The sequence below is a fragment of the Caenorhabditis remanei genome, chromosome II, assembly GCF_010183535.1.
Source record: "Caenorhabditis remanei strain PX506 chromosome II, whole genome shotgun sequence".
NCBI classification, from domain to species: Eukaryota; Metazoa; Nematoda; class Chromadorea; order Rhabditida; family Rhabditidae; genus Caenorhabditis; species Caenorhabditis remanei.
Window position 1 is genome coordinate 3,623,398 of NC_071329.1, and position 25,297 is coordinate 3,648,694.

Sequence of the window (25,297 nt, forward strand, 5' to 3'; positions counted from 1 at the left end):
GTTCTCTCGTCGTGCCTGTCATACATTCCCCAAGTTTTTCAGCCACCCCCATTTTCCAACGATGTCTGAAATTTCTCGCGGGAAGAACATATTCCTGTCAACGCCTTATGTATTTCAACGTCATTTGTCTAGTTTTTTGTGTTTGGAAACCAGGTAGCGTATTAAATATTTCTGAAAAAGTCTCGACTGAAATTTACAGATTGAATCTTCGGAAATGTTCCAAACGCTGTCAGGTACTCGTCGATAACATGCCCATGAACATAAGAAAGCTGAACATTTACGTGGATTGGGGAGTGACAATCGAGTTCTCAGATCCTTTAGTAGAAGAGAATGGAAGAACTACATATGGGCATTGGCCTTACCGATCTCAATACACTTTCGAGGGAAGCGCAAAATCGATTTCAGAAGCTGTAAACGACATCGGAATAGTTTTTTCAAATTCAAACTTAAAGATAACTAGACTTGTACTAAGAAGTGAGTAATACTTCTTCAAACCGGATTTTTCAAAACCTATTTACAGTGGGTTGTTCCAATCTGAACAAACAATACCACAATGAAGTCACCTTGTTCCGAGAGAAATTCGTACAATGCTTGAAGTCTATGATGTCCTCTCTTCCACACCAAATTCATGTTGAACGTGTGTTTCTGGAATGCATTGAAATTCTTCCATTTTTAAAAAGCGGTTTGTTCAATTTCCAATCGATTTTTTGAAACGTTTTTATATTTTCAGAAAAGTTGAAAAGGATCAGTTTGGCAGGGGAAAGTACCGATGAATCATTCCACAAAATTTCTCAACTAGAGCAGATTAAGCGTGTGCCAGTTATTGATATTCTATACACGTTTGATCATTTTCCATTTGATATTTTATCGAACACTCCAAAGTTCAATATATATTTGAATAACTTTTCGGAATCTGATTTCACAAGACTCGTCAAGGTGTAAAAATATGTATCATTACGTTACTGACGCATTTCGTTTTTAGCAGAACCTGCAAGAAGAGAACTTTAAGTTTGGTCAGGTAATCATTGATGGAAATGGAATAGGGTCTTGGATAACAGAATTTCTTTCGAAACATCACGCTGTGAAAACCGACGATGGAAGCATGATTGCAACACTCGAAGGACCAAAATTCAAGAATACTGTTAAAGTTGGTGGAATCGAAGGAGGGGAAGAATTTGTATTCAGAAGAACTGCTTGATATCTTCCTGGATTTATCTCATTTTCACTTTTCTCATTGGAGCCTAAAAGACACGTTGACTATCACTTCTTTCCAAACTTTATCCTCAATTTTTTTTCTAATTTTTCATTGAAATCTTTGTGTCAATGTCGCTGAATGAATCGTTTTATTTTCAGTTATTGATTTTCAGTATTTTTTCTTCCGTCTTCTGGTCAAGAATTCTTATAGAATACCAATAGAACTTTCTAGCTCCAATTTTCATGCCAAGTTTCTCCTTCAACCTAAACCATTTCTTGAGGGGGATGTCGTATTTTCGTCGCGTGCACGTTACGTTGTGTATGCAGCCCTACTAGGAACACACACGCGACGCGGTCTGGTAGGACACTCACCTTCTGTGTCCAAATAGGACAGAAGATAGTTATCGAGATCTTTGCCTCAGCAGCTGCGTACGCGACGCAAGGGGCTTGCGACGCGTCTCGGGATTATTGAAGCGTTTTTGTTTCAATCTTATTTATCCCCCAATGTTAATAACTATATAAAATACCGTCTGGTCTTGTATCATTTTCACTAATAACTCAAAGCTCAAATAAAAATTCGCAGTAATTTTTATTAGAGCTTTGAAACATGCGTCCATCCTTTTTCGAAAAAAAGCACGCAACGCAAGACGGGCGTGAGGCGTTTTACGGGTCCATTTTTCATACTCAATAAATACCCTATGTGTCTACGATTATGTATTTATTTACGTTCTCTTTCATATTCATAGTTCTTCCTTTTCAAGTCATTTTTGTTAATGGACGAGTTTTTTAACAGTAATTTTGTGTTATGGCAGCTTTATAAACTGTCAGAAACGCTTTTTTTTTACTATGTTCTTGTTAAATAAGGTTCAAATGACGATCCCGAACTTAATCGCGCGGTTCGAAATCAATTACACCCCCAAGTTCCAGTGTGGGAAGACACACATTGCGACCCCGCACCATTGAGAACACACACGCGACGCAAGGGGATTGCGACGCGTCCGACGAGGCACACACATTCAATAATTATCGACCCACGCTCATACCTTTTACCGTTCTCTCGTTGTGACTGTCACACATTCCCCAAGTTTTTCAGCCGCCCACATCTTCCAACGATGTCTGAAATTTCTCGCAGGAAGAACATATTCCTGTCAACGCCTTATGTATTTCAACGTCATTTGTCTAGTTTTTTGTGTTTGAAAACCAGGTACAGTTCTAATTATTCCATAAAAGTCTCATCTGAAACTTACAGATTGAATCTTCGGAAATGTTCCAAACGCTGTCAGATACTCGTCGATAACATGCCCATGAACATTGGAAAGCTTGACATACACTTGTCTGACAGAGTGTCAATCGAGTTTTCAGATCCAATAATAGAAGAAAATAGAAGAACTACATACGCGAATTGGCCTTATGGATCTTATTATACTCTCAAGGGGATTTCAGAAGCTGTGAACGATATCGGAATAGTTTTTTCAAATCCAAACATAAAGATAACTAGACTTGTTCTAGACAGTGAGTAATGCTTCTTCAAACAGATTTATTCAAATCCTATTTACAGTGGGTTATATTGATCCGGCAAAACAAGAGTTCCAAGCAAACTTCGTACAATGCTTGAAGTCTATGATGTCATCTCTTCCACACCAAATTCACGTCGAATATGTACTTTTGAATTGCATTGAAATTCTTCCATTTTTAAAAGCCGGTTCGTTCAATTTCCACTCGATTTTTTAAAGTATTTTAATATTTTCAGAAAAGTTAAAGTGGATCAGTTTGGCAGGGGAAAGTACCGATGATTCCCTCTACGAAATTGCCCATCTAGAACAAATTAAACGTGTTCCAGGTATTCGAATTTTACACATGTTGGATCATATGCCATTTGATCTTATACCGAACACTTCAAAGTTTTCACTATTCGTAAGGAACTTTTCGAAATCTGATTTCACTAGATTTGTCGAGGTATAAAAACATTTATCACTACATTACTGACACATTTCGTTTTTAGCAGAACCTGCAAGAAGAGAACTTTAAGTTTGGTAAGGTAATCATTGATGGAAATGGAATAGGGTCTTAGATAACAGAATTTCTTTCGAAACATCACGCTGTGAAAACCGACGATGGACATTTGATTGCAACACTCGAAGGACCAAAATTCAAGAATACTGTGGAAGTTGGAGGAATCGAAGGAAAGGAATCAGTTGTATTCAGAAGAACTACTTGATATCTTCCTCCATTTTCTCTTTTTTTGAATTCATTTTTCCTTAATATGTCACTTTTCTGGTTTTGAGTCTCAATCCGAAATAAATATCAATCAGACAACCTTTTCTTAAACGTGTTTAAAGATTCCGTTCAATCGTGCGTTGAGTTGCATAAGTAAAAGAAGCCGCACGCTCGTTTCTCCGTGCCGCAAATTATATTTTTGAAGACACTACATGCAAGTACCTTCTATTACGTCTTTCTGGAGAACAGTCTTTCTGGAGAACGGTATATACAATTTTTACTCCTAGGAAGACACACATTGCGACCCCGCACCATTGAGAACACACACGCGACGCAAGGGGGTTGCAACGCGTCTACCACACTGCACACTTAATAATTATCGACCCGCGCTCATCTTTTTACCGTTTTCTCGTTGTGTCTGTCACACATTCCCCAAGTTTTTCAGCCGTCCACATCTTCGAACAATGTCTGAAATTTCTCGCGGGAAGAACATATTCCTGTCAACGCCTTATGTATTTCAACGTCATTTGTCTAGTTTTTTGTGTTTGAAAACCAGGTACAGTTCTAATTCTTTCATAAAAAGTCTCATCTGAAACTTACAGATTGAATCTTCGTAAATGTTCCAAACGCTGTCAGGTACTCGTCGATAACATGCCCATGAACATAGAAAAGCTTGCCATTTACGTGGATTGGGGAGTGACAATCAAGTTCTCAGATCCAATAGTAGAAAAAAATGGAATCACTGCATACGCGCATTGGCCTTGCAGATCTCAATACACTCTCGAGGGAAGCGCAAAATCGATGTCTGAAGCAGTAAACGACATCGGAATAGTTTTTTCAAATCCAAACTTAAAGATAACTAGACTTGAACTAAACAGTGAGTAATACTTCTTCAAACAGATTTTTTCAAAAAACTTTTACAATAGGAGGTTCTACCACTACGTACAAACAAAACCAGAATGAAATCAATTTGTTCCAAGAGAAATTCGTACAATGCTTGGTCTCTATGATGTCATCTCTTCCACACCAAATTCACGTTGAATATGTGTTTCTGGATTGCATTGAAATACTCCCATTTTTAAAAAGCGGTTCGTTCAATTTCCATTCGATTTTTTGAAACATTTTTTTATTTTCAGAAAAGTTGAAAATGATCGATTTGTCACCAATGGAAATCACCGATGATTCACTTCACAAAATCGCTCAACTAGAGCAAATTAAGCGTTTGCCAATTATTCGTATTCTACCCATGTTGGATCATGTTCCATTTGATATTATATCGAACACTTCAAAGTTTGGCATATTCGTAAGGAACTTTCCGGAATCTGATTTCACTAGATTCGTCGAGGTATAAAAACATTTATCACTACATTACTGACACATTTCGTTTTTAGCAGAACCTGCAAGAAGAGAACTTTAAGTTTGGTCAGGTAATCATTGATGGAAATGGAATAGGGTCTTGGATAACAGATTTTCTTTCGAAACATCACGCTGTGAAAACCGACGATGGAAGCATGATTGCAACACTCGATGGACCAAAGTTCAAGAATACTGTGGAATTTGGAGAAATTGAAGGACAGGAAACAGTTGTATTCAAAAGAACTACTTGATATCTTCCTCCACTTTTCTCATTGGAGCCTAAAATAAACCTTGACTATTACTTCTTTCTTTTCTATGTTCAACATCTGTAATCAAACTTTATCTTTAACCTTTTTTTTCATATTTTTTATCAAATTTTTGTTTCAATGTCCCTGAATAAAGTGTTTATTTTCAGCTACATATTTTCAGTCGTTTTCTTCCGTATTCTGGTCAAAAATCCTTACAATATATCAATCAAGCTGGGCAAATTGTTGACCATTTTTTCAGTTCACCGTGACCGCACAACCTTGTTCCTTAAATTGAGCCACCTAATGAAAAATTGATAATTGAAACATCTGAGAAAGTTTTGAACAGATTGGTCAACTTTCACCAAAGATATCAAACATTCAAAACAAGAATCAAACTGTGAGAAAGGACGATGGAAAAATGATTGCAACATTCGAAGGACCCAAATTCAAGAATACTGTGGAAGTTGAAGAGGAAGGAGTTGTATTCAGAAAAACTACTTGATATCTTCCTCCATTTTCTCTTTTTTTGAATTCATTTTTCCTTAATATGTCACTTTTCTGGTTTTGAGTCTCAATCCGAAATAAATATCAATCAGACAACCTTTTCTTAAACGTGTCTAAAAATTCCGTTCAATCGTGCGTTGAGTTGCATAAGTAAGAGAAGCCGCACGCTCGTTTCTCCGTGCCGCAAATTATATTTTTGAAGACACTACATGCAAGTACCTTCTATTACGTCTTTCTGGAGAACAGTCTTTCTGGAGAACGGTATATACAATTTTTACTCCTAGGAAGACACACATTGCGACCCCGCACCATTGAGAACACACACGCGACGCAAGGGGGTTGCAACGCGTCTACCGAGCTACACACTCAATAATTATCGACCCACGCTCATCTTTTTACCGTTTTCTCGTTGTGTCTGTCACACATTCCCCAAGTTTTTCAGCCGTCCACATCTTCGAACGATGTCTGAAATTTCTCGCGGGAAAAACATATTCCTGTCAACGCCTTATGTATTTCAACGTCATTTGTCTAGTTTTTTGTGTTTGAAAACCAGGTACAGTTCTAATTCTTTCATAAAAAGTCTCATCTGAAACTTACAGATTGAATCTTCGTAAATGTTCCAAACGCTGTCAGGTACTTGTCGATAGCTTGCCCATGAACATTGGAAAGCTTGAGATTAACGTGTCTGACAGATTGTCGATCGAGTTCTCAGATCCAATAAGAAAAGAAAATGGAATCACTACATACGCGAATCGGCCTTATAGATTTTATTATTCTTTCGAGAGAAGTGAAAAACCGATTTCAGAAGCTGTAAACGACATCGGAATAGTTTTTTCAAATCCAAACTTAAAAATAACTGATCTTGGATTGAGAAGTGAGTAATGCTTCTTCAAACCGATTTTTTAAAAACATTTTTACAGTGGGTTATACCAATCCGGACAAACAAGACCACAATGAAATCATTTCGTTCCAAGAAAATTTCGTACAAAGCTTGAAGTCTATGATGTCATCTCTTCCACACCAAATTCATGTTGAATATGTGTTTCTGGAATGCTATGAAATACTCCCATTTTTAAAAAGCGGTTCGTTCAATTTCCATTCGATTTTTTGAAACATTTTTTTATTTTCAGAAAAGTTGAAAATGATCGATTTGTCACCAATGGAAATCACCGATGATTCACTTCACAAAATTGCTCATCTAGAGCAAATTAAGCGTTTACCAGCTATTCGTATTCTACACATGTTGGATCATGTTCCATTTGATATTATATCGAACACTTCAATGTTTGGTATATTCGTAAGGAACTTTTCGAAATCTGATTTCACTAGATTCGTCGAGGTATAAAAACATTTATCACTATTGTCGCAACAAAAAAGTTCCGACATTTTTTACCGACGCGTGTTTGCGGACTTAGTGCAAAATTAATAAATTAATAAATTTTGCACTAAGTCCGCAAACACGCGTGAGATAAAATGTAGGAGCTTTTTTATTTCGATAATACGTTAGGATGTATTTCGATAATACGTTAGGAAAAGGCCGCGGCCCACGGCTTTTAGGACCTTCGAGGCCGCGGATCAACCAAATGGGCTGAATTTTTTTTCGACTAATCTTTTGGTCCTCTACAAGGCCGCCTGAAGAACCGAAAATTTTCCATGGCTGGGAGCTGAGATATAAAATCGCCCCACGGCCTTTTTGACAGCCTTCGTTACTGACACATTTCGTTTTCAGCAGAACCTGCAACAAGAGAACTTTGAGTTGGGTGAGGTACACATTGATGGAAATGGAATAGGATATTGGATAACAGAATTTCTTTTGAAACATCAAGCTGTGAAAACCGATGATGGATATTTGATTGCAACACTCGAAGGACCAAAATTCAAGAATACTGTGGAAGTTGGAGAAATTGAAGGACAGAAAGCAATTGTATTCAAAAGAACTACTTGATATCTTTCTCCACTTTTCTCATTGGAGCCTAAAATAAACCTTGACTATCACTTCTTTCTTCTCTATGTGCAACATCAATAATCAAACTTTATCTTTAACTTTTTTTTTCTTCATATTTTTTATCAAATTTTTGTTTCAATGTCCCTGAATAAAGTGTTTATTTTCAGCTACATATTTTCAGCCGTTTTCTTCCGTATTCTGGTCAAAAATCCTTACAATATATCAATCAAGCTGGGCAAATTATTTGACCACTTTTTCAGTTCACCGTAACCGCACAACCTTGTTCCTTGAATTGAGTCACCTAATGAAAAAATTGATAATTGAAACAGTCGAGAAAGTTTTGAACAGATTGGTCAACTTTCACCAAAGATATCAAACATCCAAAACAAGAATTCAAATACTTTGCCCAGCCCTGTTACTAATATATATTAATTTTCTAACTCGAATTCTCATCAGTTTCTCTTCCAACCTAGAAAGCGTCTGGAATTCTACACATTTTGGATCATGCTCCATTTGATATTCTATCGAACGCGTCAAAGTTTGATATAATCGTAAGGAACTTTTCGAAATCTGATTTCACTAGATTCGTCAAGGTATTCGTAAACCAAGCAAATGCCGCCCCTCTACTGAGAACAAGCACGCAACGCAACGGCCTTGCGTTGCGTGCGACGGTCTACTCTCTCGATAATTACCCCCCTGGGTAATCGATAGTTTTTTCATCGTACTTTTCGTTTGTCACCGGTATACATTGTCTAATTTTCCCATTTTTCAGTTTTTGATAATGTCTGATACTTCCCGCAACAAAAACGTAATACTTTCGACTCCGTATCTCTTCCAACGGGATCTTTTCGACTGTTTCTGTTTTGGAAACCAGGTATTTCTGATGATGATCTTCCATTTTCATCTATTATTGGATCTGAGAACTCGATCGACAATCTGTCAGACAAGTATATGTCAAGCTTTCCTATGTTCATTGAGTACCCGGAAGCGGCATTTGGAACACTAGATAAAGTATCATACAGAGAACTGGACGAAGGTAGAATATACCGTCGCCATGAATCAGGAAAAGAAGTCTGTCAAAGAGTAGAAAAAGGATGTTTTGCAAAAAAGGCGGCGGAACAGCTCGGGGTCATTTTCTCGCTTCCAAGACTGAAAATCGATAAAATGAAAATACGTGGTGAGCAACATCTATCTAATTTATCTGAAAACTGTAATTCTTTCAGATTGGGAGTCCTTTTCGAGGCACCTTACACCCTCCGATAGAGGGAATGATAACCATTTGTTCTTTCTAGAGCTGAAACCTATTCTATCTGCACTTCCACATTACCTACAAGTACAGAAAGTTGAATTTTTCGGGGATATGCAATATGAGCAGCATCTATCCATCATTCCATATCTGAAACCAGGTTTGCTTATCAATTTAAACAGAAATTTCATCTCAGAAACTTTTCAGGAATGTTAAAATCAATTCGTATGGGAGATATTGGAAGCGATGGTAGCTTCAACCAAATTCTAAACATGGAACAAGTCCAACAAGCACGGTCTTTTAAACTGAACAGTTATAGGGATAGTTTTCCTTTCCACACATCGTTAAGAAATCAGGAAATTTCGGTTCGACTGAAGAACTTTTCCGAGTCAGATTTGAATCGACTCATTCAGGTATGACAACATCTTAGAATATATTTCTTATCACCAATTTTTCAGGACTCTCTGAATTACGAAACAGTTGAAAAAGCTGTAATAAGGAACATTGGAATCCAAAATGAAGAGTGGATGAAAAAATATGTTTCGAAAAATCAGGCGGAGCAAGGAAATGACGGGATTGCAATTGTGAAGGGACCGAGATTCGAGTATGAAGTGGTGGTGGAAGAAAGTTTGGTCACAATCAAAAGAAAATTTGATTAGAATTTCAGGCCCCCGCCCCCAAAACAGAAAAGACACACTTTCCGTATGAAAGTTTTTAAAAACGTCTTTTCTACACTATAATTTTTCAACAATTTTTCAACTTTTTATGTTTTTCATTATCAGTTTTCAGTGACCCAAGGGCCCTCTCTCTCAACACGATTTCATATCTAGAAGCTTCCTTCCTTTGACTTGTTTTTTTGTTTCTTGTGATAACTTTGTAACCTTTCTTATAATTCTTTTAATAACTTTTTAAAAATGGTTTAACTACCCAAATGTGAGGTCGTACCGTGACCACATCGTTTTCACAAGAAGATCATCTTTCTTTTCTATGTTCAACAACTGTAATCAAACTTTATCTTCAACTTTTTTTCTCATTTTTGTGATCAAATCTTTGATTGAATATCCCTGAATAAAGTATTTATTTTCAGTTATTTATTTTCAGTCTTTTTCTTCCGTGTTTTGGTCAAGAATTGTAATAGAATACCAATAGAATTTTCATGTCAATTTTCTCCTCCAACCTAGGCCACTCATTCAGGGGGATGTTGTATATTTCGTAACCATTGCAAACACCTTAAGAGACAAGTTAAGAGTTAAGTTGTTGTAGAAGGCATTCAGAAAGGGAGCGAGGGACTGGAAAGGTCAGAAAGTCGGCATCTTTCTGGCTTGCGTGTGTTATAAAGTGTGAGTAAGCTCCTTTGTCCTTGGCGATAGCTGCTAGGCCGACCACTCCATCGTTTACCTTCCCTTTTTCATAATAGTTTTTGCGAATTTCTGGGAAAACGCTGCATTTCGCTGTCATCGTTCTTTTCGTTTGTGACCGGTATACATTGTCCAATTTTTCCATTTTTAAACCTAGCAAACACGCGACGCAAGGGGCTTGCAACGCGTGCGACGGGATACGCTCGTGAGGATTATGCTTCTGGAGGATCTGGTGGATTGAACAACAACAATCAAGGAGGATCCGGAGGAAACACCAATTCAGGAGCACAATCGTCTTCAAGGCTCGTACTGATGAATCGTGCTACTTGGGTCCATAATTCTTCATCAAAGAAGCCAAACCGCCACCAGCCGATCTTCGTGTCCATTATCAAAACGTGTTATTTTTTGATATAGAGAATTGTGTATTTGGAAAAAAATTTAAGAAAATTGAGTCTCAAAAAAAAGAGATAAACTTTAATACGACAGATATTACAAAAGACGATTTTGAATAATAAATAAAAGTTGAAGATTGAAAAACACATTTAAAAAAATCTCAAATCATTCTTCTGAATACAATCCACTCGTCATCAACGTTTACGGTATTCTTGAATTTCGGTCCTTCGAGTGTAGCAGTCATGCTTCCATCGTCTTCATTTACAGCCGCGTTCTTTACAAGAAAATCGGTTATCCAAGGTTCCATTTCATCTTTCCCGACGGCAATTCTGCCCATTTCAAAGTTATCCCGTTGTAGGTGTTGCTGAAAAAATAAAAAGTGAGAAAAATTATGAGAAATGTTTTTATACCTCTACAATTCGAATGAACTCGGGCTCCGAAATGTTGCGTACATTGATAAGATAATTGGGAGTGTTCGATAACATATTCAATGGAACACGATCAACAGCATGACGAATGTCAATAGTTGACACTCGTTTGATTTGCTCTAAATGAGCGATTTTGTCGAATGAATCACCGGTACGTTCTCCAAACAAACTGATTGATTCCAACTTTTCTGAAAATAGAAAAATATGTCAAAAGATAAATTGAGATGGTTCAAACCAACCGGACTTCAAACATGACAACACGTCACAATAATCCTCTGGTGTTAACAAGTTGCCTCCAAGAGAAAAATGCTGGACGTTGATTTGGTGTGGAAGAGAGGAAATCAGGGATTTCAAGTGTTTCAAGAAAATGGCTAGAAGCGATCCTAGTTTTTCACTATAACTAATGTTCCAATCTCCACATTGGACTGAAAATATGCAAAAGATGAGTAAATTTACAGAAATAACACTAGCCTTTTAGGTGTAGATTCCCTATTTTCAAGTTTGGATTCGATAAAATAATTCCAATTTCATCGGCTGCTTCTTTTGCATGACATTCTGTCGGTTCTTCTTTTTTATCACCACAAGGGAAAAGGACAGCAATGTATGAGGATACATATTCGTCCTCTGTGTGTATTTTAGATTCAGAGTATTTGATATTCACATAGTCAGATGCTTTAATAGCGAGGAAGTCTAAGGTCAAAGGCATGCTATCGACGAGTGATTGACACCGTTTGGAACATTTACGGAGCATTAGTCTGAAAATTTGGAAACTGTAATATCAAACTCAAAATAAGTGTGAAATGATACCTGGTTTCCAAACACAAAAAATCGGATAACTGTCGTTGAAATAGATACGGAGTTGACAGTAACAAGTTCTTGTTTCGAGAATTTTGAGACATTGTCGAAATCTGGAAAATGAGAAAAAAATGAGAAAAAATAGTAATCACACAAAGAAGAAACAACGGAAAAAAACATAAATGTGAGAGGAAAATAAATAGAGGAAGTTGGTAATCACGCAGAGAAAAACCAATGAAAGAGAGCATAAAAATGTGCGTTTTATCGAGTAGACAGTAATGTACACAAATGGAAATTATTGAGTCTCTCATTCTCTCATCGTACGCATCGCAAGTCCATTGTGTCGCGTGTTTGTTCTCAGTGGGGCGCGTTTGCAACGTTTACGAAATACCCCATGAAAACATCGCTGCAGTGCAGCGTGATTCCAGTAAACGCGTCAAAGGTACATCTGCAAATCCTGACTGATTAAAACGCACGACAGACCTTAACCATACGCAAAAACACGCCAGACAGCTCAAATTTTCTAACGTGCTTGAGAAACGTGCCTAAGGCACGCCAGGCAATCCCAAACTATTCAAAACGCGTCCGAGGCACGCCAGACAGCACAACTGTTCAGCGCGCCAGTCAGGCCGGACCAGACTTGTCAAAAATCGGGCCGGGCCGATTTGAGAATTTTCACCGGCCCGGCCCGGCCTGGTCGGCCCGGGTCACAGTACAAAAATTTGAAAATTTGAATTTTTTTTGATTTTTTCGCAAAAAAGTCGAATTTTCGACTATGTTTTTACATACTGTCGAAAAAATAAAGTTTCGACAAGGATTTTCAAAAAAAAATTCGCGCGCTGAAACGCGCAAGCGCATAAAGTTCTGGGCGGAGCTTAAACTGCAAGCTTAAATAAGCGGCGCGGTTCTAATTCCAGTTGTTTTTTCCAAATGAAGAACCGCGCCGCTTGCAGTTTAAGCTCCGCCCACAACTTTATGCGCTTGCGCGAAATTATTTTTGAAAATCCTTGTCGAAACTTTATTTTTTCGACAGTATTGATAAAACTCAAGTGTACATAGGATTTTTGACTATTTTTGATAAAAATTTCAAAAAATTCGGCCCGGATTCAAAAAAAAATCGGCCCGGATTCAAAAATGGGTACCCATTTTTACCAATTTTTTTCGAAATTTTTCGAAAAAAAAGAGTAAAAATGCTTAAATTATCATACATATTCACATTTTGATTCAATTTTAAATGTTTATTCGAAAACTATATTTTTTTCAAAAAAGTTCAAAAAAAGTTCAAAAAATTTTCAAACATTTCCAAAAAAAAAGTTAAAAAACACAAAATGTTTTGAAAAAATTTTTCAAAACGGGCCGAGCGGGCAGGGATTTTTCCTGATTTAGGCCCGGCCCGGCCCTTGACAAGTCTGAGTCCGGAATAACTTAAACGCGTCAAACGCACGCCAGTAATTTTGTTTTCGAAAACATGTTATTGTTTGTCTATTACTCCAGCTACAGTATACCGCACCCGTCGGAGTGAACCGTCCATAATTAGATTATTCTGTTATTGTCTCCCGCCCGCCCATTTTCGGGCGGACAAGAACTGTCATTTCTTTTTTTTTCTTCGTTCGAATTTCTTATTTTCTTCCCTGTAATAAGAATGTCCGAGCTATTCAAAGGACACAGTTTGAATTTGGAAGAGGACTACGATGTGGATGGTGGGGCGTTTTTGAAGGATAAGGTAAGAGATGCTCCGTATCTATCTAGGTGAGTCGCTACGCAGTGGGCACGCGCGCCTGAAAATTGGCTGCGTAGCGACTCATAGTTGAGTCAGTCGATACAAAGCGAGTATCACTAGAAAGCTGAGGTCGTGGGGATTCTGAATATGTTTTCAGATTTTGCTCTGAATCAAAATCAAATGAGATACGGAGCTTTTAATCAAGTTCTGACAGAAAGAACCGAATCTCCATCGGTTTTGACGCAAGACAAAAACTGAAAACATATTCAGAATCCCCACGACTCTAGCCTTCTAGCGATACTAGTTATGTATCAACTGACTCAAGAATGAGTCGCTACGCAGCCAAAGCGCACTCAACTTCTCCTATTTCGACCAATTTCATAATTCCCTAATTCTAAATCTCCAGATGGTAGCCCTCGTGTTCACCTCGATCAACCCGCGGAGCAAGCGTTGCACCTCTTTCAACACCCTTCTCAAAGACCTCTACAAAGCCATCAAGTCGAAGCACGATGACTTCGAACTCGTCTTCATTGTCAACAATCTTCTGACGGTTCATGAGAGACACTTCCCGTTCAAATTCCCATGGGTTCTCGCACCGTTCGGCGAGAAGGAGTATCAGTGAGTCTGATCCAAGAGGAAATTAAATTGTTTTCAGTCAAAAAATTCCAGATCCTTCGCCAAAAACTATCTCGTCAAGAACAACAACATTCCGTGTCTCTTTATCATCAAGCCCAACGGAGACCCAGTTCTCCGTATGAAACAGGAAGATGTCCTTCAAAAAATCGATAAACCAGATGCATTGTGGCAGAAATGGGCGGACGCTTATAACGACCTAAAGCCAAAGCCGATAAATTATCAGAATTATTCCCAGAAGCCGTCGTGGGTCAGACCTTTCAAGGAGGTTCGTGGGCCACGTCGGAATGAGTGCAACTACAAGTACTATACGTTGTATGAGTACAAGTTTTGAAATGCGCTCCATTGAACTGAATAAATGATTGTCCAGAAGAACCTGAAAACATTCAAAATTAGTGAGATTCATGGCATAATTCAAGTTGAATACACAATACACAATACAGAAGTAAATATCACAAGAATGAACGCAAAATATCACAAAATACATAAAATTCAATAATTAGTTAGTCATAATTATCGCACTTGACGTCTTCTATTCCCTTTTCCAACAAACTTGGGCGCTGGTGGCGATGGTGGTGGGCGAGCGGCGATGCGAGCTTCTTCGGCAACCTCGAATCTCTGACGATGGATGCTTCTCAGTGGGTATTCACCGCATAGACGAGCAGAGATTGCGTATCCACTGTTGACGCACAACTGCAATTTTCAGAAGTTTAAAATTAAAAAAAGAATAGAATTCAGATAGCTATACCAAGTAGATACTAAGGTATTTCATAAATATGTTTTCCTGTTTCATGGTACAAGGGTAGACCATTGCGAGGCAGAGGATGGGATCGAGACCAGTGACACCGGTCAGATAGTGACCTGAAATTGGATAAGGGTTGAAAATTACGGTTTCAGCCGAGTTATAGCATTTAGACCATCGAATTTCAGAGGATCATGAAAATTTCGAGGCTAGAGCGGTAGAAAAGAAGCTACTGTTCTGAATTTAAATGAAAAAGCTGAAATTTTTGTGTCAGAGATTTTCCTGCAGAAAATAAGTATTCGATCAATTTCTACTCAAAAATTTTGATTTTTCGGGGGAAAAATGACCTGAAAAAGTGTGTTCATATTGTTCTAGATTTTTCTACGGAAAAGTACGTTTTCAAGTCATTAAAACTTATTTTCAGTCGGAAACTTCATCTTTTTCAGTTAATATTTGTGGCATTTAGAACCAGTAGAAGCATTTTTCTACCGTTCTGGCTCCTAAATTATGCTGAAAATCGCTGAAATTCGATATTCTGATCGTTATTACTCGGCTCTTTTGATCATCTGAGGAAAAATCCGCGCCAAAGACACACCAGCCGCTACACCTACTTGTAACGAAGAAAAACGCGTAGACGCCTGCTTGATACTTCTTCAACTCCGGCGTCGCCGTTCGATGCAAAACGAATCTCAATGAGAAAGTGCCCACAAACTGAGCCACGCCCACCAACACCAGCGGAATCGTCTCATTCAACAGACACAATTTGCCCAACGCAGGGAATCCAGTCAATTTGCCCGCGTATCCAAAATTTTCCGCTGCATAAATATAAGAGAAGAGAGCGGTGAACATTTGAATAACGGTGAGCCAAAGACGATCGCCGAAGAACATTCGATCGCGAACGACACCCTCTTCGACGAGAATTGATGCGTTTTCGCCGGCGCCGCTGTTGAGACACTCGGCGAGTTTTCGGTGGATCACGATTGTGATGAACATTGCGATGTAGCCGTAGTGGGCAAGGATTATTCCTGGAATATGCGAGAAATTTGGGGGTTTTTTTTATAGTGAAATCCAATTTTTATCATTAAAATGAGTTTTTGGCTGAAAAACAAACAAATTGAGGGGTTGGAGAGCTGAAAAACCGTGTTTTTCGTCGTAAAAGTCAGAAACAAACTAATTTTCTGTGCTGCTTTCACTAAACGAATGGAAAAACTGTAAAATTCGACCGTTTTCAATGCTAAAAACAGAAAAAAAGCAGGAATTTTCCATTAATTTTTGCTTGAAATCCTGAAAAATTCTGTTTTTGAGTAGAAAAACTTAAATTTTCGTGAAATATCGTCATTTTTGATTGATTTTTCGGCTTTTCAACTGAAAATCGGCTATTTCCCAAGAAAAATAGAAAAAATTCAGAGAAATCTTTTTTTTTCACAAATTTGGAAAAAACCGAATTTTCAAATAAAAAAAATCGGGATAAAACAGGCAAAATGTGATTTTCCACCGATTTTTTCATCGATTCACCTTCTGGCCAGAGACACGCGCATCTCGCCAACGTACTGAGCAACTCGTTGAATTTCCACTCCAAGTCAGCGTCCAGATACGTCTGTCCGATCTGAAAATCGATTTTCTTGCTTTTCGTGTGGATTTACGTGCGTAAAACCTACCCATCTGGCGAAATGAGTGCTGGCAAATACGATACATGAGTAGACAATGCAGGTATAGAGCTGGTTTAGTGATTGTTCGGCGAGTAGGTCTTGAGGGAGTATTCTGGAATGAAGATGGGATATTTCTCGAAAAAACAAGAGAATTGGCCAAAAATCGTCACAAAAACTCACGTTACCAAGGGCATCGCTGCGTTCGTAGGATTCCTTTGTTAGTTGATTTTCGGGGCTCTGAAATCAGAAAATCAATCTCGATTTTATCGGCAACAAAGTTCATCAAATCTAATATTCGGCGGTAAAATGAGAAGGTAGATCAAAATTTTTTGTCAGAATAATTTTTTCAGCGAAAAAAAAATCCGTTTTCAGGATGAAAATAGTGTTTTTATCATACTTGCAAAATATCGGCCCGGGCCGGTAGAGAAAGTTGCCGGCCCGGCCCGGCCCGGTCGGCCCGGAGTCAAAAAATGAGCACAATTTTTTCACAAAATTTTTCGAAATTATTTAAAATTTTCATCAAAAATCGTCAAAAATCCTATGTACACTTGAGTTTTATCGATATGTAAAAACATAGTCGAAAATTCTACTTTTTTGCGAAAAAATCAAAAAATTTTCAAAAAAATTCAAATTTTCAAATTTTTGTACTGTGACCCGAGCCGACCGGGCCGGGCCGGTGAAAATTCTCAAATCGGCCCGGCCCGGCCCGTTGCAAGTATGGTTTTTATCGCAATTTTCTTTTTTTAGACTGGAAAACTCACTGGAAATGTGCATTTTCAGTGAAAAAACATGAGAAATTCACCAAAACTTATAAAAGTCTCTTTAACATGGTTTTTCTAAATTTTGAGATCGGAAAGCACGTGTACAGCTCAAAAATCACGTTTTTCATCCGATTTTTAAAGTTTTCCTCTGAAAAATTGAGTAATCTAGTCAAAAACCGCTGAAAATCGCGAACAATCAATTAAAAAACCCCAAATTTCAAACCGCCCGTGTCACGGTGATTTTTTCGGAACCAGCTAGTAGGTAGCGCCAAAAAAAGTTCGGCCGCAGTGGAAAATGAAATGGGCGGAGTCTTGATGCAAGCTTGGCACGCGGTTTTTGCAACTGCGGCACTCGTTTGGCTCTGCGTCTCTCTTCTCTCGCACGTGCAGGTAGAGCGCGTTCGAAAATGGAATAATTTTTTACACTGTATTGAATGTCAAGAAAAGTAACTGGCGGATTAAACTGTGAAATTGACGGCCATATAGTATGAAACTTATTGTTAAAAATTCTCCATCATTTCTTTAAGAGGCATTACAATTAAACTGCTGGTTGTTACAATTCACTTTTTAGCAAATTCAAGCCAAAGTTGAGGGTCTAGAAATTTCAACGGTGCAGTAGAGCGGGTTTGCTCGCGGCCGCCAATGTGATGGCATAGAAATCAAACCAAGTGGTTCCGAAAAAATCACCGTGCCGTGTTTCCAAAACTGTGCATTTTCGCGTGTTCGAAAGTTCACCGAATGACGTTTGCGGACTGAACTTTTTGGCGCGAAATTCAAAAATGAGTTTGGTAACAATTAATTTTCAGCGAGAAAAAGGGAACATTTTTGAAGGAAAACGCTTCGAATTGTGTGAAAGGTCGAGTTCTTATTATTACAGCAATTATAGTTACAAGAATTTTCACAAAGTGAAATTGAGATAGCGAGATTAAAATTATGCAAAATATCACAAAACACAAAATATTACATGAAATAGTGAGATTATATAAGTAGAATTACACGATTTTAGGCAAAATACCATCACAAATTAAATTAGAATAATGAGATTATCGCACTTGACGTCTTCTATTCCCCTTTCCAACAAACTTGGCCGGTGGTGGTGGCAATGCAGCGACACGGGCGGCCTCCTCCTCCTCAAGCCGTTTCTCGACTCTCTCCCGATGGATTGATCTCATCGGAGTGTCACCCATTAACCAGCCAGCGAGCATCCATCCCGAGTTGAGGCTCATCTGAAATTAATTTTCAATTTAATTTCCAATAGAAATTTGACTGAAATTCTGCGCATGCCACAAGAACGAGGGCGCATTGGCAACTCAACTGAAAATTTGTGATGAATTTCCAGCTTTAGATTTCTTATCGTCAAATTTGGATTCGATAAGATTATTCCGATTTCCTTTGCTGCTGCTGTCGCAAGACATCCTGTCACAGGTTCTTCATTCCCTGATTTGTACTGACGGTAATTGCTCGTTTCAGAATAGTTGTATGTAATTATGTCATATGTGCTTATTTTTGGCTCCCAATATCGCATAGTTACAAGGCCAATAACTTCGATATCGAAAGTTCGTATGAACAGTGGCATGGTATCTACAAGTGATTGACACCGTTTGGAACATTTGCGGAGGTTTAGTCTGAAAATGTGGGAACAGTACAATCAAACTCAGATTAGTGTGAAATGATACCTGGTTTCCAAACATAAAAAATCGGATAATTGACGTTGAAATACATATGGAGTTGACAGTAACAAGTTTTTGTTTCGAGAAGTTTGAGACATTGTTGAAATCTGGAAAATGGTGATCACACAAAGAAAAACCAATGAACATAAAAATGTGGGGGTTTCCAAGAAGTCAGCTATGTACACGAATGAAAATTATTGAGTCTGTCTCTCATCGTACGCGTCGCAAGCCTCTGCGTCGCGTGTGTGGTGTCAATGGTGCACATTGTGTATACACCGATCTTATTATGGAATCGCAATAGAAGGTACTTGCATATAATAACAATTTTTGCGGCACGGTGAAATGGGCGTGTCTCGGCTCATCCCACTTTTGCATCTCGCCATACTAATCGTCTTCAATGTTATACGTGTTTATGTGCAAGATCTTAATCAAAGAATGAAGACTGTTTTACATGCACGAAATTGTAAAAAGAAGTACTGCAAATTCTGCAAATTCTGAGAAGCAACAACTCAAGAACATCTCGAAATGGCTGACAAGTCCGCATATATGTCCTCTGGAAGATACAGCTCCGGATACATGAGATCCAACGCCTCCTCGTCTGAATACCAGAGTTGTACGGAATGTCAGTTTTAAGTTTCCGGAATCTGGAATCCGGAACCCGAATGGCAAAAAAATCCGGAATTCGGAATGATTCGATAAATTTGCAAGGCCCAGTCATTTTTTCGAGTGTTTTCGATGATATATAAAGTTTTGAACTACTTTTGAGGATCAAAACCGAAAAAGACGTACTATAGCTGTCTTTTAAACTCAAAACAATTTCCAAATTTCAACCTCTGAATTCCGGAAAAAGGAGACTCAAAAAACCGGAATCCGGAATCTTAATAAAAATTTTCATTTTCCGGAATCCGAAATCCGGAACTGGAATCATATTTTCAAAATCCGGAATCCGGAATGAAAAATAAATCGGAATTCCGGAATTCCGGACAACTCTGCTGGATACGCTCGTGAGGATTATGCTTCTGGAGGATCTGGTGGATCGAACAACAACAATCAAGGAGGATCCGGAGGAAACACCAATTCAAGAGCACAAGTCTTCAAGGCCCGTACTGATCAATCGTGCTACTTGGGTCCATAATTCTTCATCAAAGAAGCCAAACCGCCACCAGCCGATCGTCGTGTCCTTTATCAAAGCGTGTTCTTTTTTGATATAGAGAATTGTGTATTTGGAAAAAAAAATTAAGAAAACTGAGTCTCAAAAAAAGAGGTAAACTTTAATACGACAGATATTACAAAGGTCGTTTTTGAACAAACACATACATAAATCTCAAATCATTCTTCTGAATACAATCCACTCGTCATCAACGTTTACGGTATTCTTGAATTTCGGTCCTTCAAGTGTAACAGTCATGCTTCCATCGTCTTTATTTACAGCAGCGTTCTTTACAAGAAAATCGGTTATCCAAGGTTCCATATCACTTTTCATAACGCAAAACCTGCCCATCTCAAAGTTGTCCCGTTGCAGGTGATGCTGAAAAAGTAATAAGTGAGAAAAATTATGAGAAATGTTTCTATACCTCTACAATTCGAATGAACTCGAGCTCCGAAATGTTGCGTACATTGATAAGATAATTGGGAGTGTTCGATAACATATCGAATGGAATACGATCAACAACATGACGAATTTCAATACTTGGCACACGTTTAATTTGCTCTAAATGAGCAATTTTGTCGAGTGAATCACCAGTACGCTCTCCAAACAGACTGATTGATTCCAACTTTTCTGAAAATAGGGAAATATGTCAAAAGATAAATTGAAATGGTTCAAACTAACCGGACTTCAAACTTGACAGCAGTTCACAATAATTCTCTGGTGTTAACAAGTTGCCTCCAAGAGAAAAATGCTGGACGTTGATTTGGTGGGGAAGAGAGGAAATTATGGATTTCAAGTGTTTCAAGAAAATTGCTAGAAGCGATCCGACTTTTTCTTTATATTGAATATTACGAACTTCATTAGCAACTGAAAATTTGTGAAGAAAGAGTGAATTTATAGAAATCACACTAGCCTTTTAGGTGTAGATTCCCTATTTTCAAGTTTGGATTCAATAAAATAATTCCAATTTCATCGGCTGCTTCTTTCGCATGACATTCTGTCGGTTCTTCTTTTTTATCACCACAAAGGATAAGGATAGCAATGTATGAGGATACATATTCGTCCTCTGTGTGTATTTTAGATTCAGAGTATTTGATATTCACATAGCTAGATGCTTTAATAGCGAGGAAGTCTAAGGTCAAAGGCATGTTATCGACGAGTGATTGACACCGTTTGGAACATTTGCGGAGATTTAGCCTGAAAATGTGGGAACAGTACAATCAAACTCTAATTAGTGTGAAATGATACCTGGTTTCCAAACACAAAAAATCGTATAATTGACGTTGAAATAGATACGGAGTTGACAGTAGCAAGTTCTTGTTTCGAGAATTTTGAGGCATTGTTGAAATCTGGAAAATGGTGATCACACAAAGAAAAACCAATGAACATAAAAATGTGACGGTTTCCAAGCAGTCAGTTATGCACACGAAGAAAAATTATTGAGTCTGTCTCTCATCGTACGCGTCGCAAGCCCCCTCGCGTCGCGTGTGTGGTCTCAATGGTGCGCATTGTATATACACCGATCATATTATGGAATCACAATAGAAGGTACTTGCATCTAATAACAATTTTTGCGGCACGGTGAAATGGGCGTGTCTCGGCTCATCCCACTTTTGCAACTCGCCGTACTAATCAACTTCAATTTTATGTCGTGTCAATCGGTTCACGTCGCCTCCCGGCTACTAAACCTCCTTCTCAACACTAACCTTCTGTGTGGATCGTTATTGACCCGAAATCCTAACAAAAAAATCTTTCGTCACTTTTTAGAAAACAGCCCGTATCTATTAATGACGTGGATCAATCTGGATCAAGAGAAACGCCGATCGATTTCCACATCATTTTTTCTGGCTCAGAAGACGTCAATTTGAGATTTTTGAAAAAAAGAAATAGACGGGCATCAAGTGGGGAAAATTTCTTATCGTTTGGTCGAACTTTGAAAAAAATCGGTTCAGTAGGAAGGGCTGTAGGATCGGCGACATACAGACAAACATACAGCCGTTTGCGTTTGTTAATAGTAAAGATTTGTGAAAATGAAACGATATTGTAAAATAAGTAAGTGCAAATTAAGAAAACTGAATCTCAAGAAAGGGATCATTTTATTACGGCAGATATTACGAAAGTCGGTTTTGAAGAAGCGAATAAAAAATTAGAGATTAAAACAAAAACATGAATCTCAAATTGTTCTACTGAATTCAATTGAACCCTCCCCAACATTTACAGTATTCTTAAACTTTGGTCCATCAAGTGTTACAGTCATACTTCCCCAGTCGGTTTTAACAGCCGCGTTCTTTATGAGAAAGTCGGTTATCCAAGGTTCCATATCACTTTTGTTGAAGTGAATTCTGCAGAACATGAAGTTGTCACGTTGCAGGTGATGCTGAACAAATAATAGGTAAGAAAAATTATGAGAAATATTTTTATACCTCTACAATTCGATTGAACTCGGGCTCCGAAAAGTTCTCCACAAAGATACGAAACATTGAAGTGTTTGATAGAATTTCGAATGGAACACGATCAAGCGTATAAAGAATGTCAATAGTTGACACACGCTTGATCTGCTCTAAATGAGCAATTTTATGGAATGTATCACTGGGAGTTTCCGCTAAGAAAATGATTGATTTCAACTTTTCTGAAAATAGGGGAATATGTGAAAAGATAAATTGAGATGGTTCAAAACCAACCGGGCTTTAAACATGACAACAATACACAGTAATTCTCTGGTGTTGTCGAGTTCCCTTCGAGAAAAAGGCACTGGACGTTGATTTGGTGTGAAAGAGAGGAGAGCATTAATTTCAAGTGTTTCAAGAAAATGGATAGAAACGATTCGACTTTTTCTTTATATTGAATATTACGAACTTCATGACCAACTGAAATTTTTTTTTTGAAAAAGAGTAAATTTACAAAAATAACACTCACCTGTTAGGCCTAGTAACCCTATTTTCAAATTCGGATTCGATAAAATAATTCCAATTTCATTGGCTGCTTTGGTCGCAACACAATCTGTCACATCTTCTTTTTTCTCACCACAACAGAAAAAGTCAGCAATGTATAGGTTTACAAGTTTGTCATTTGTTCGATTTTTAGATTCGCAATATTTGATAGTCACTGAGGTGGATGCCTTAATATCGAGTGAATCTAAGGTCAGTGGCATGTAATCGACGAGTAATTCACATCGTTTGGAGCATTTACGGAGCATTAGTCTGGAAATTTGGAAATTGTAATATCAAACTCTAATTAGTGTGAAATGATACCTGGTTTCCAAACATAAGAAATCGAATAACTGACGTTGAAATACATATGGAGTTGACAGTAACAAGTTCTTGTTTCGAGAACTTTGAGACATAGTGAATTATTTTAAAATTTGCTAATCTGAAAAAAAGAAGCGCTGGATGATAGTCAATAAGAAACAACAACGGGAAAACGCATAAATGAATCGGTTTTCAAGCAGACAGTAATGCACACGAAGAAAAATTATTGATGCCGTCTCTCGTCGTACGCGTCACAAGCCCCCTTGTGTCGCGTGTGTGGTCTCAATGGTGCACATTGTGTATCTCTTCAACATTAGGTGGCCGATGTGTATACACGGGTCTCATTAAGACATCGCAATACTTATGTACTGCAAATCAAGAAAACTGAATTTCAAAAAAACGGGCTTCATTTTATTAATGCAGATATTACAAAGGCCGGTTTTGAAGAAACGAATAAAAAAAGTTGAAGATTGAACAAAAACAAGTGAAAGTGGAATGTCAGTTTAAATATCAATAAACAATTATTGTGAAAAGAGGTGTTTTCAAAACTTTCTTCTGATCAGGCTTGGTCGGAGAAAAATTTTCGGAGAATCGGAGAATCGAAATTTTCTCCGAAAAAAAAGTCGGAGAATCGGATATCCGACTTTTTCTCCGAAAAAAAGTCGGAGATTCGGATATCCGAAATTTTCTCCGACTTTTTTTCTCGGAGAATCGGAGAATTTCGGATAATTTCGGAGAATCCAAAAATGTTCCCAAAAATGCTTCTAAAACGGATTTTCTGTTGCGTTTTTCAGAATTCACCTTTTTAAAACATGTTTTAAAAGCGTTTACCAGAAGAAATACATCAAAAACAGAGTTCAGAGTGTCGCCGTCTCCGATATTCTCCGAAATTCTCCGACTTTTTTTTTGGAGAATCGGAGAATTTCGGATAATTTCTCCGAAATGAAAAGTCGGAGAATTATCCGACGGATAATTTCTCCGAAAAAAAAGTCGGAGAATTATCCGTCGGAGAAATTCTCCGAAAAAAGTCGGAGAATCGGAGAATCGGATTATCCGATTCTCCGACTCCGACCAAGCCTGCTTCTGATTAAATTTGTATTTAAAATTTAGGCTCCAGGGGCGCGAAACGGAACCCAAATTTTTAACCAAAACTGAAATTCTTATATTTAAGAACGTTTTCTTCTGATTGTGACCAAATCTTCTTCCACCACCACTTCATACTCGAATCTCGGTCCGTTCACCAATGCAATCATAGTCACCCCGTCGTTTCCTTGCTTCTTATGTTTCGAAACATATTTTTTCATCCATTGTTTATCATGGATATCGTAATTCAATATCACAACTTTTTCAAATGTGTCGTAGTTCAGATATTTCTGAAAAAAAGGTGATTAAAAAGTATATTCCGGAGAGTTGTCATGCCCGAATGAGTCGGTTCAAATCGTTCTCGAAAAAGTTCTTCAGTCGAACCGAAATTTCCGTATTTTTCAACGATGAGTGGAAAGGGAAACTGTCCAAATAACTATTAAGTTTAACGGACTTTGCTTGTTGGACTTGTTCCATGTTTAGAATTCGACTGAATTCACCACCTCTACCAATATTTCGCATTTCAATTGATTTTAACATACCTGAAATGTTTTTGACAAGGGAATGACCCCGAGTGTGACCCGAGTTTCTCTACGATGTTTTTACCAAAAATAGGCCTTACCGAGACTAGAACAAAACTATATGTTTTAGGTGCAACAAACTCGTTCCCAGCGAATGACGATCATTGTTCATTTTTTCAAAATTTTGTGGTCGAGCCACCTTGAGACATCGTAACTTTGTTCATTTTGAAGGATTTCTTAAAATTCAAAGTGTTATAAAAAGCTAAAAGTGTGGGCTATAAAAAAAGCTCATTGGACCAATTTACCAAAACTGAAACCTGAAAAGATACAAATCAAAACGTAAAAATGGACAGTACTCATGAAATCAGAAAGTGACCATTTTCAAAAAAAAAAGGTCTGGGACCATGTCTATTCGATTCCTCGTGTTGAGTGAGGT

At 37.9% G+C, this 25,297-nt stretch overlaps 10 protein-coding genes across 10 annotated transcripts; 6 read left to right on the forward strand and 4 right to left on the reverse strand.

Annotated features, from left to right (window-relative positions):
• Positions 1-254: 254 nt before the first annotated feature.
• GCK72_004324 (uncharacterized protein) lies at positions 255-1,198 on the forward strand (the record flags this gene model as incomplete). The annotated part of the gene is made up of 4 exons (XM_053724603.1): positions 255-474; positions 521-682; positions 731-936; positions 983-1,198. 4 exons carry the CDS (start codon positions 255-257, stop codon positions 1,196-1,198), a joined length of 804 nt encoding a protein of 267 aa, XP_053588797.1.
• A 1,294-nt stretch (positions 1,199-2,492) lies between these two features.
• Positions 2,493-3,412, forward strand: GCK72_004325 (uncharacterized protein; the record flags this gene model as incomplete). Its single annotated transcript, XM_053724604.1, has 5 exons — positions 2,493-2,706; positions 2,753-2,896; positions 2,945-3,150; positions 3,197-3,227; positions 3,273-3,412. The coding sequence occupies 5 exons, from the start codon at positions 2,493-2,495 to the stop codon at positions 3,410-3,412; spliced, it is 735 nt and encodes a 244-aa protein (XP_053588798.1).
• A 650-nt stretch (positions 3,413-4,062) lies between these two features.
• Positions 4,063-5,018, forward strand: GCK72_004326 (uncharacterized protein; the record flags this gene model as incomplete). The annotated part of the gene is made up of 4 exons (XM_053724605.1): positions 4,063-4,288; positions 4,338-4,499; positions 4,548-4,756; positions 4,803-5,018. The coding sequence occupies 4 exons, from the start codon at positions 4,063-4,065 to the stop codon at positions 5,016-5,018; spliced, it is 813 nt and encodes a 270-aa protein (XP_053588799.1).
• Positions 5,019-6,173: 1,155 nt separating this feature from the next.
• GCK72_004327 (uncharacterized protein) lies at positions 6,174-7,464 on the forward strand (the record flags this gene model as incomplete). Its single annotated transcript, XM_053724606.1, has 4 exons — positions 6,174-6,393; positions 6,440-6,601; positions 6,650-6,858; positions 7,249-7,464. The coding sequence occupies 4 exons, from the start codon at positions 6,174-6,176 to the stop codon at positions 7,462-7,464; spliced, it is 807 nt and encodes a 268-aa protein (XP_053588800.1).
• A 1,360-nt stretch (positions 7,465-8,824) lies between these two features.
• GCK72_004328 (uncharacterized protein) lies at positions 8,825-10,482 on the forward strand (the record flags this gene model as incomplete). Its single annotated transcript, XM_053724607.1, has 4 exons — positions 8,825-8,870; positions 8,918-9,123; positions 9,169-9,337; positions 10,226-10,482. 4 exons carry the CDS (start codon positions 8,825-8,827, stop codon positions 10,480-10,482), a joined length of 678 nt encoding a protein of 225 aa, XP_053588801.1.
• A 139-nt stretch (positions 10,483-10,621) lies between these two features.
• Positions 10,622-11,788, reverse strand: GCK72_004329 (uncharacterized protein; the record flags this gene model as incomplete). Its single annotated transcript, XM_053724608.1, has 5 exons — positions 10,622-10,825; positions 10,872-11,077; positions 11,129-11,314; positions 11,469-11,644; positions 11,697-11,788. 5 exons carry the CDS (start codon positions 11,786-11,788, stop codon positions 10,622-10,624), a joined length of 864 nt encoding a protein of 287 aa, XP_053588802.1.
• A 1,538-nt stretch (positions 11,789-13,326) lies between these two features.
• Positions 13,327-14,371, forward strand: GCK72_004330 (uncharacterized protein; the record flags this gene model as incomplete). Its single annotated transcript, XM_003092005.2, has 3 exons — positions 13,327-13,407; positions 13,811-14,022; positions 14,074-14,371. The coding sequence occupies 3 exons, from the start codon at positions 13,327-13,329 to the stop codon at positions 14,369-14,371; spliced, it is 591 nt and encodes a 196-aa protein (XP_003092053.2).
• Positions 14,372-14,550: 179 nt separating this feature from the next.
• GCK72_004331 (uncharacterized protein) lies at positions 14,551-16,622 on the reverse strand (the record flags this gene model as incomplete). The annotated part of the gene is made up of 6 exons (XM_053724609.1): positions 14,551-14,730; positions 14,786-14,898; positions 15,391-15,804; positions 16,295-16,385; positions 16,438-16,540; positions 16,609-16,622. The coding sequence occupies 6 exons, from the start codon at positions 16,620-16,622 to the stop codon at positions 14,551-14,553; spliced, it is 915 nt and encodes a 304-aa protein (XP_053588803.1).
• Positions 16,623-20,183: 3,561 nt separating this feature from the next.
• Positions 20,184-23,352, reverse strand: GCK72_004332 (uncharacterized protein; the record flags this gene model as incomplete). Its single annotated transcript, XM_053724610.1, has 10 exons — positions 20,184-20,387; positions 20,434-20,639; positions 20,691-20,876; positions 21,031-21,206; positions 21,258-21,358; positions 22,228-22,386; positions 22,433-22,638; positions 22,691-22,876; positions 22,926-23,209; positions 23,261-23,352. The coding sequence occupies 10 exons, from the start codon at positions 23,350-23,352 to the stop codon at positions 20,184-20,186; spliced, it is 1,800 nt and encodes a 599-aa protein (XP_053588804.1).
• A 1,071-nt stretch (positions 23,353-24,423) lies between these two features.
• On the reverse strand, positions 24,424-24,817 carry GCK72_004333 (uncharacterized protein; the record flags this gene model as incomplete). The annotated part of the gene is made up of 2 exons (XM_053724611.1): positions 24,424-24,630; positions 24,725-24,817. 2 exons carry the CDS (start codon positions 24,815-24,817, stop codon positions 24,424-24,426), a joined length of 300 nt encoding a protein of 99 aa, XP_053588805.1.
• Positions 24,818-25,297: the final 480 nt, after the last annotated feature.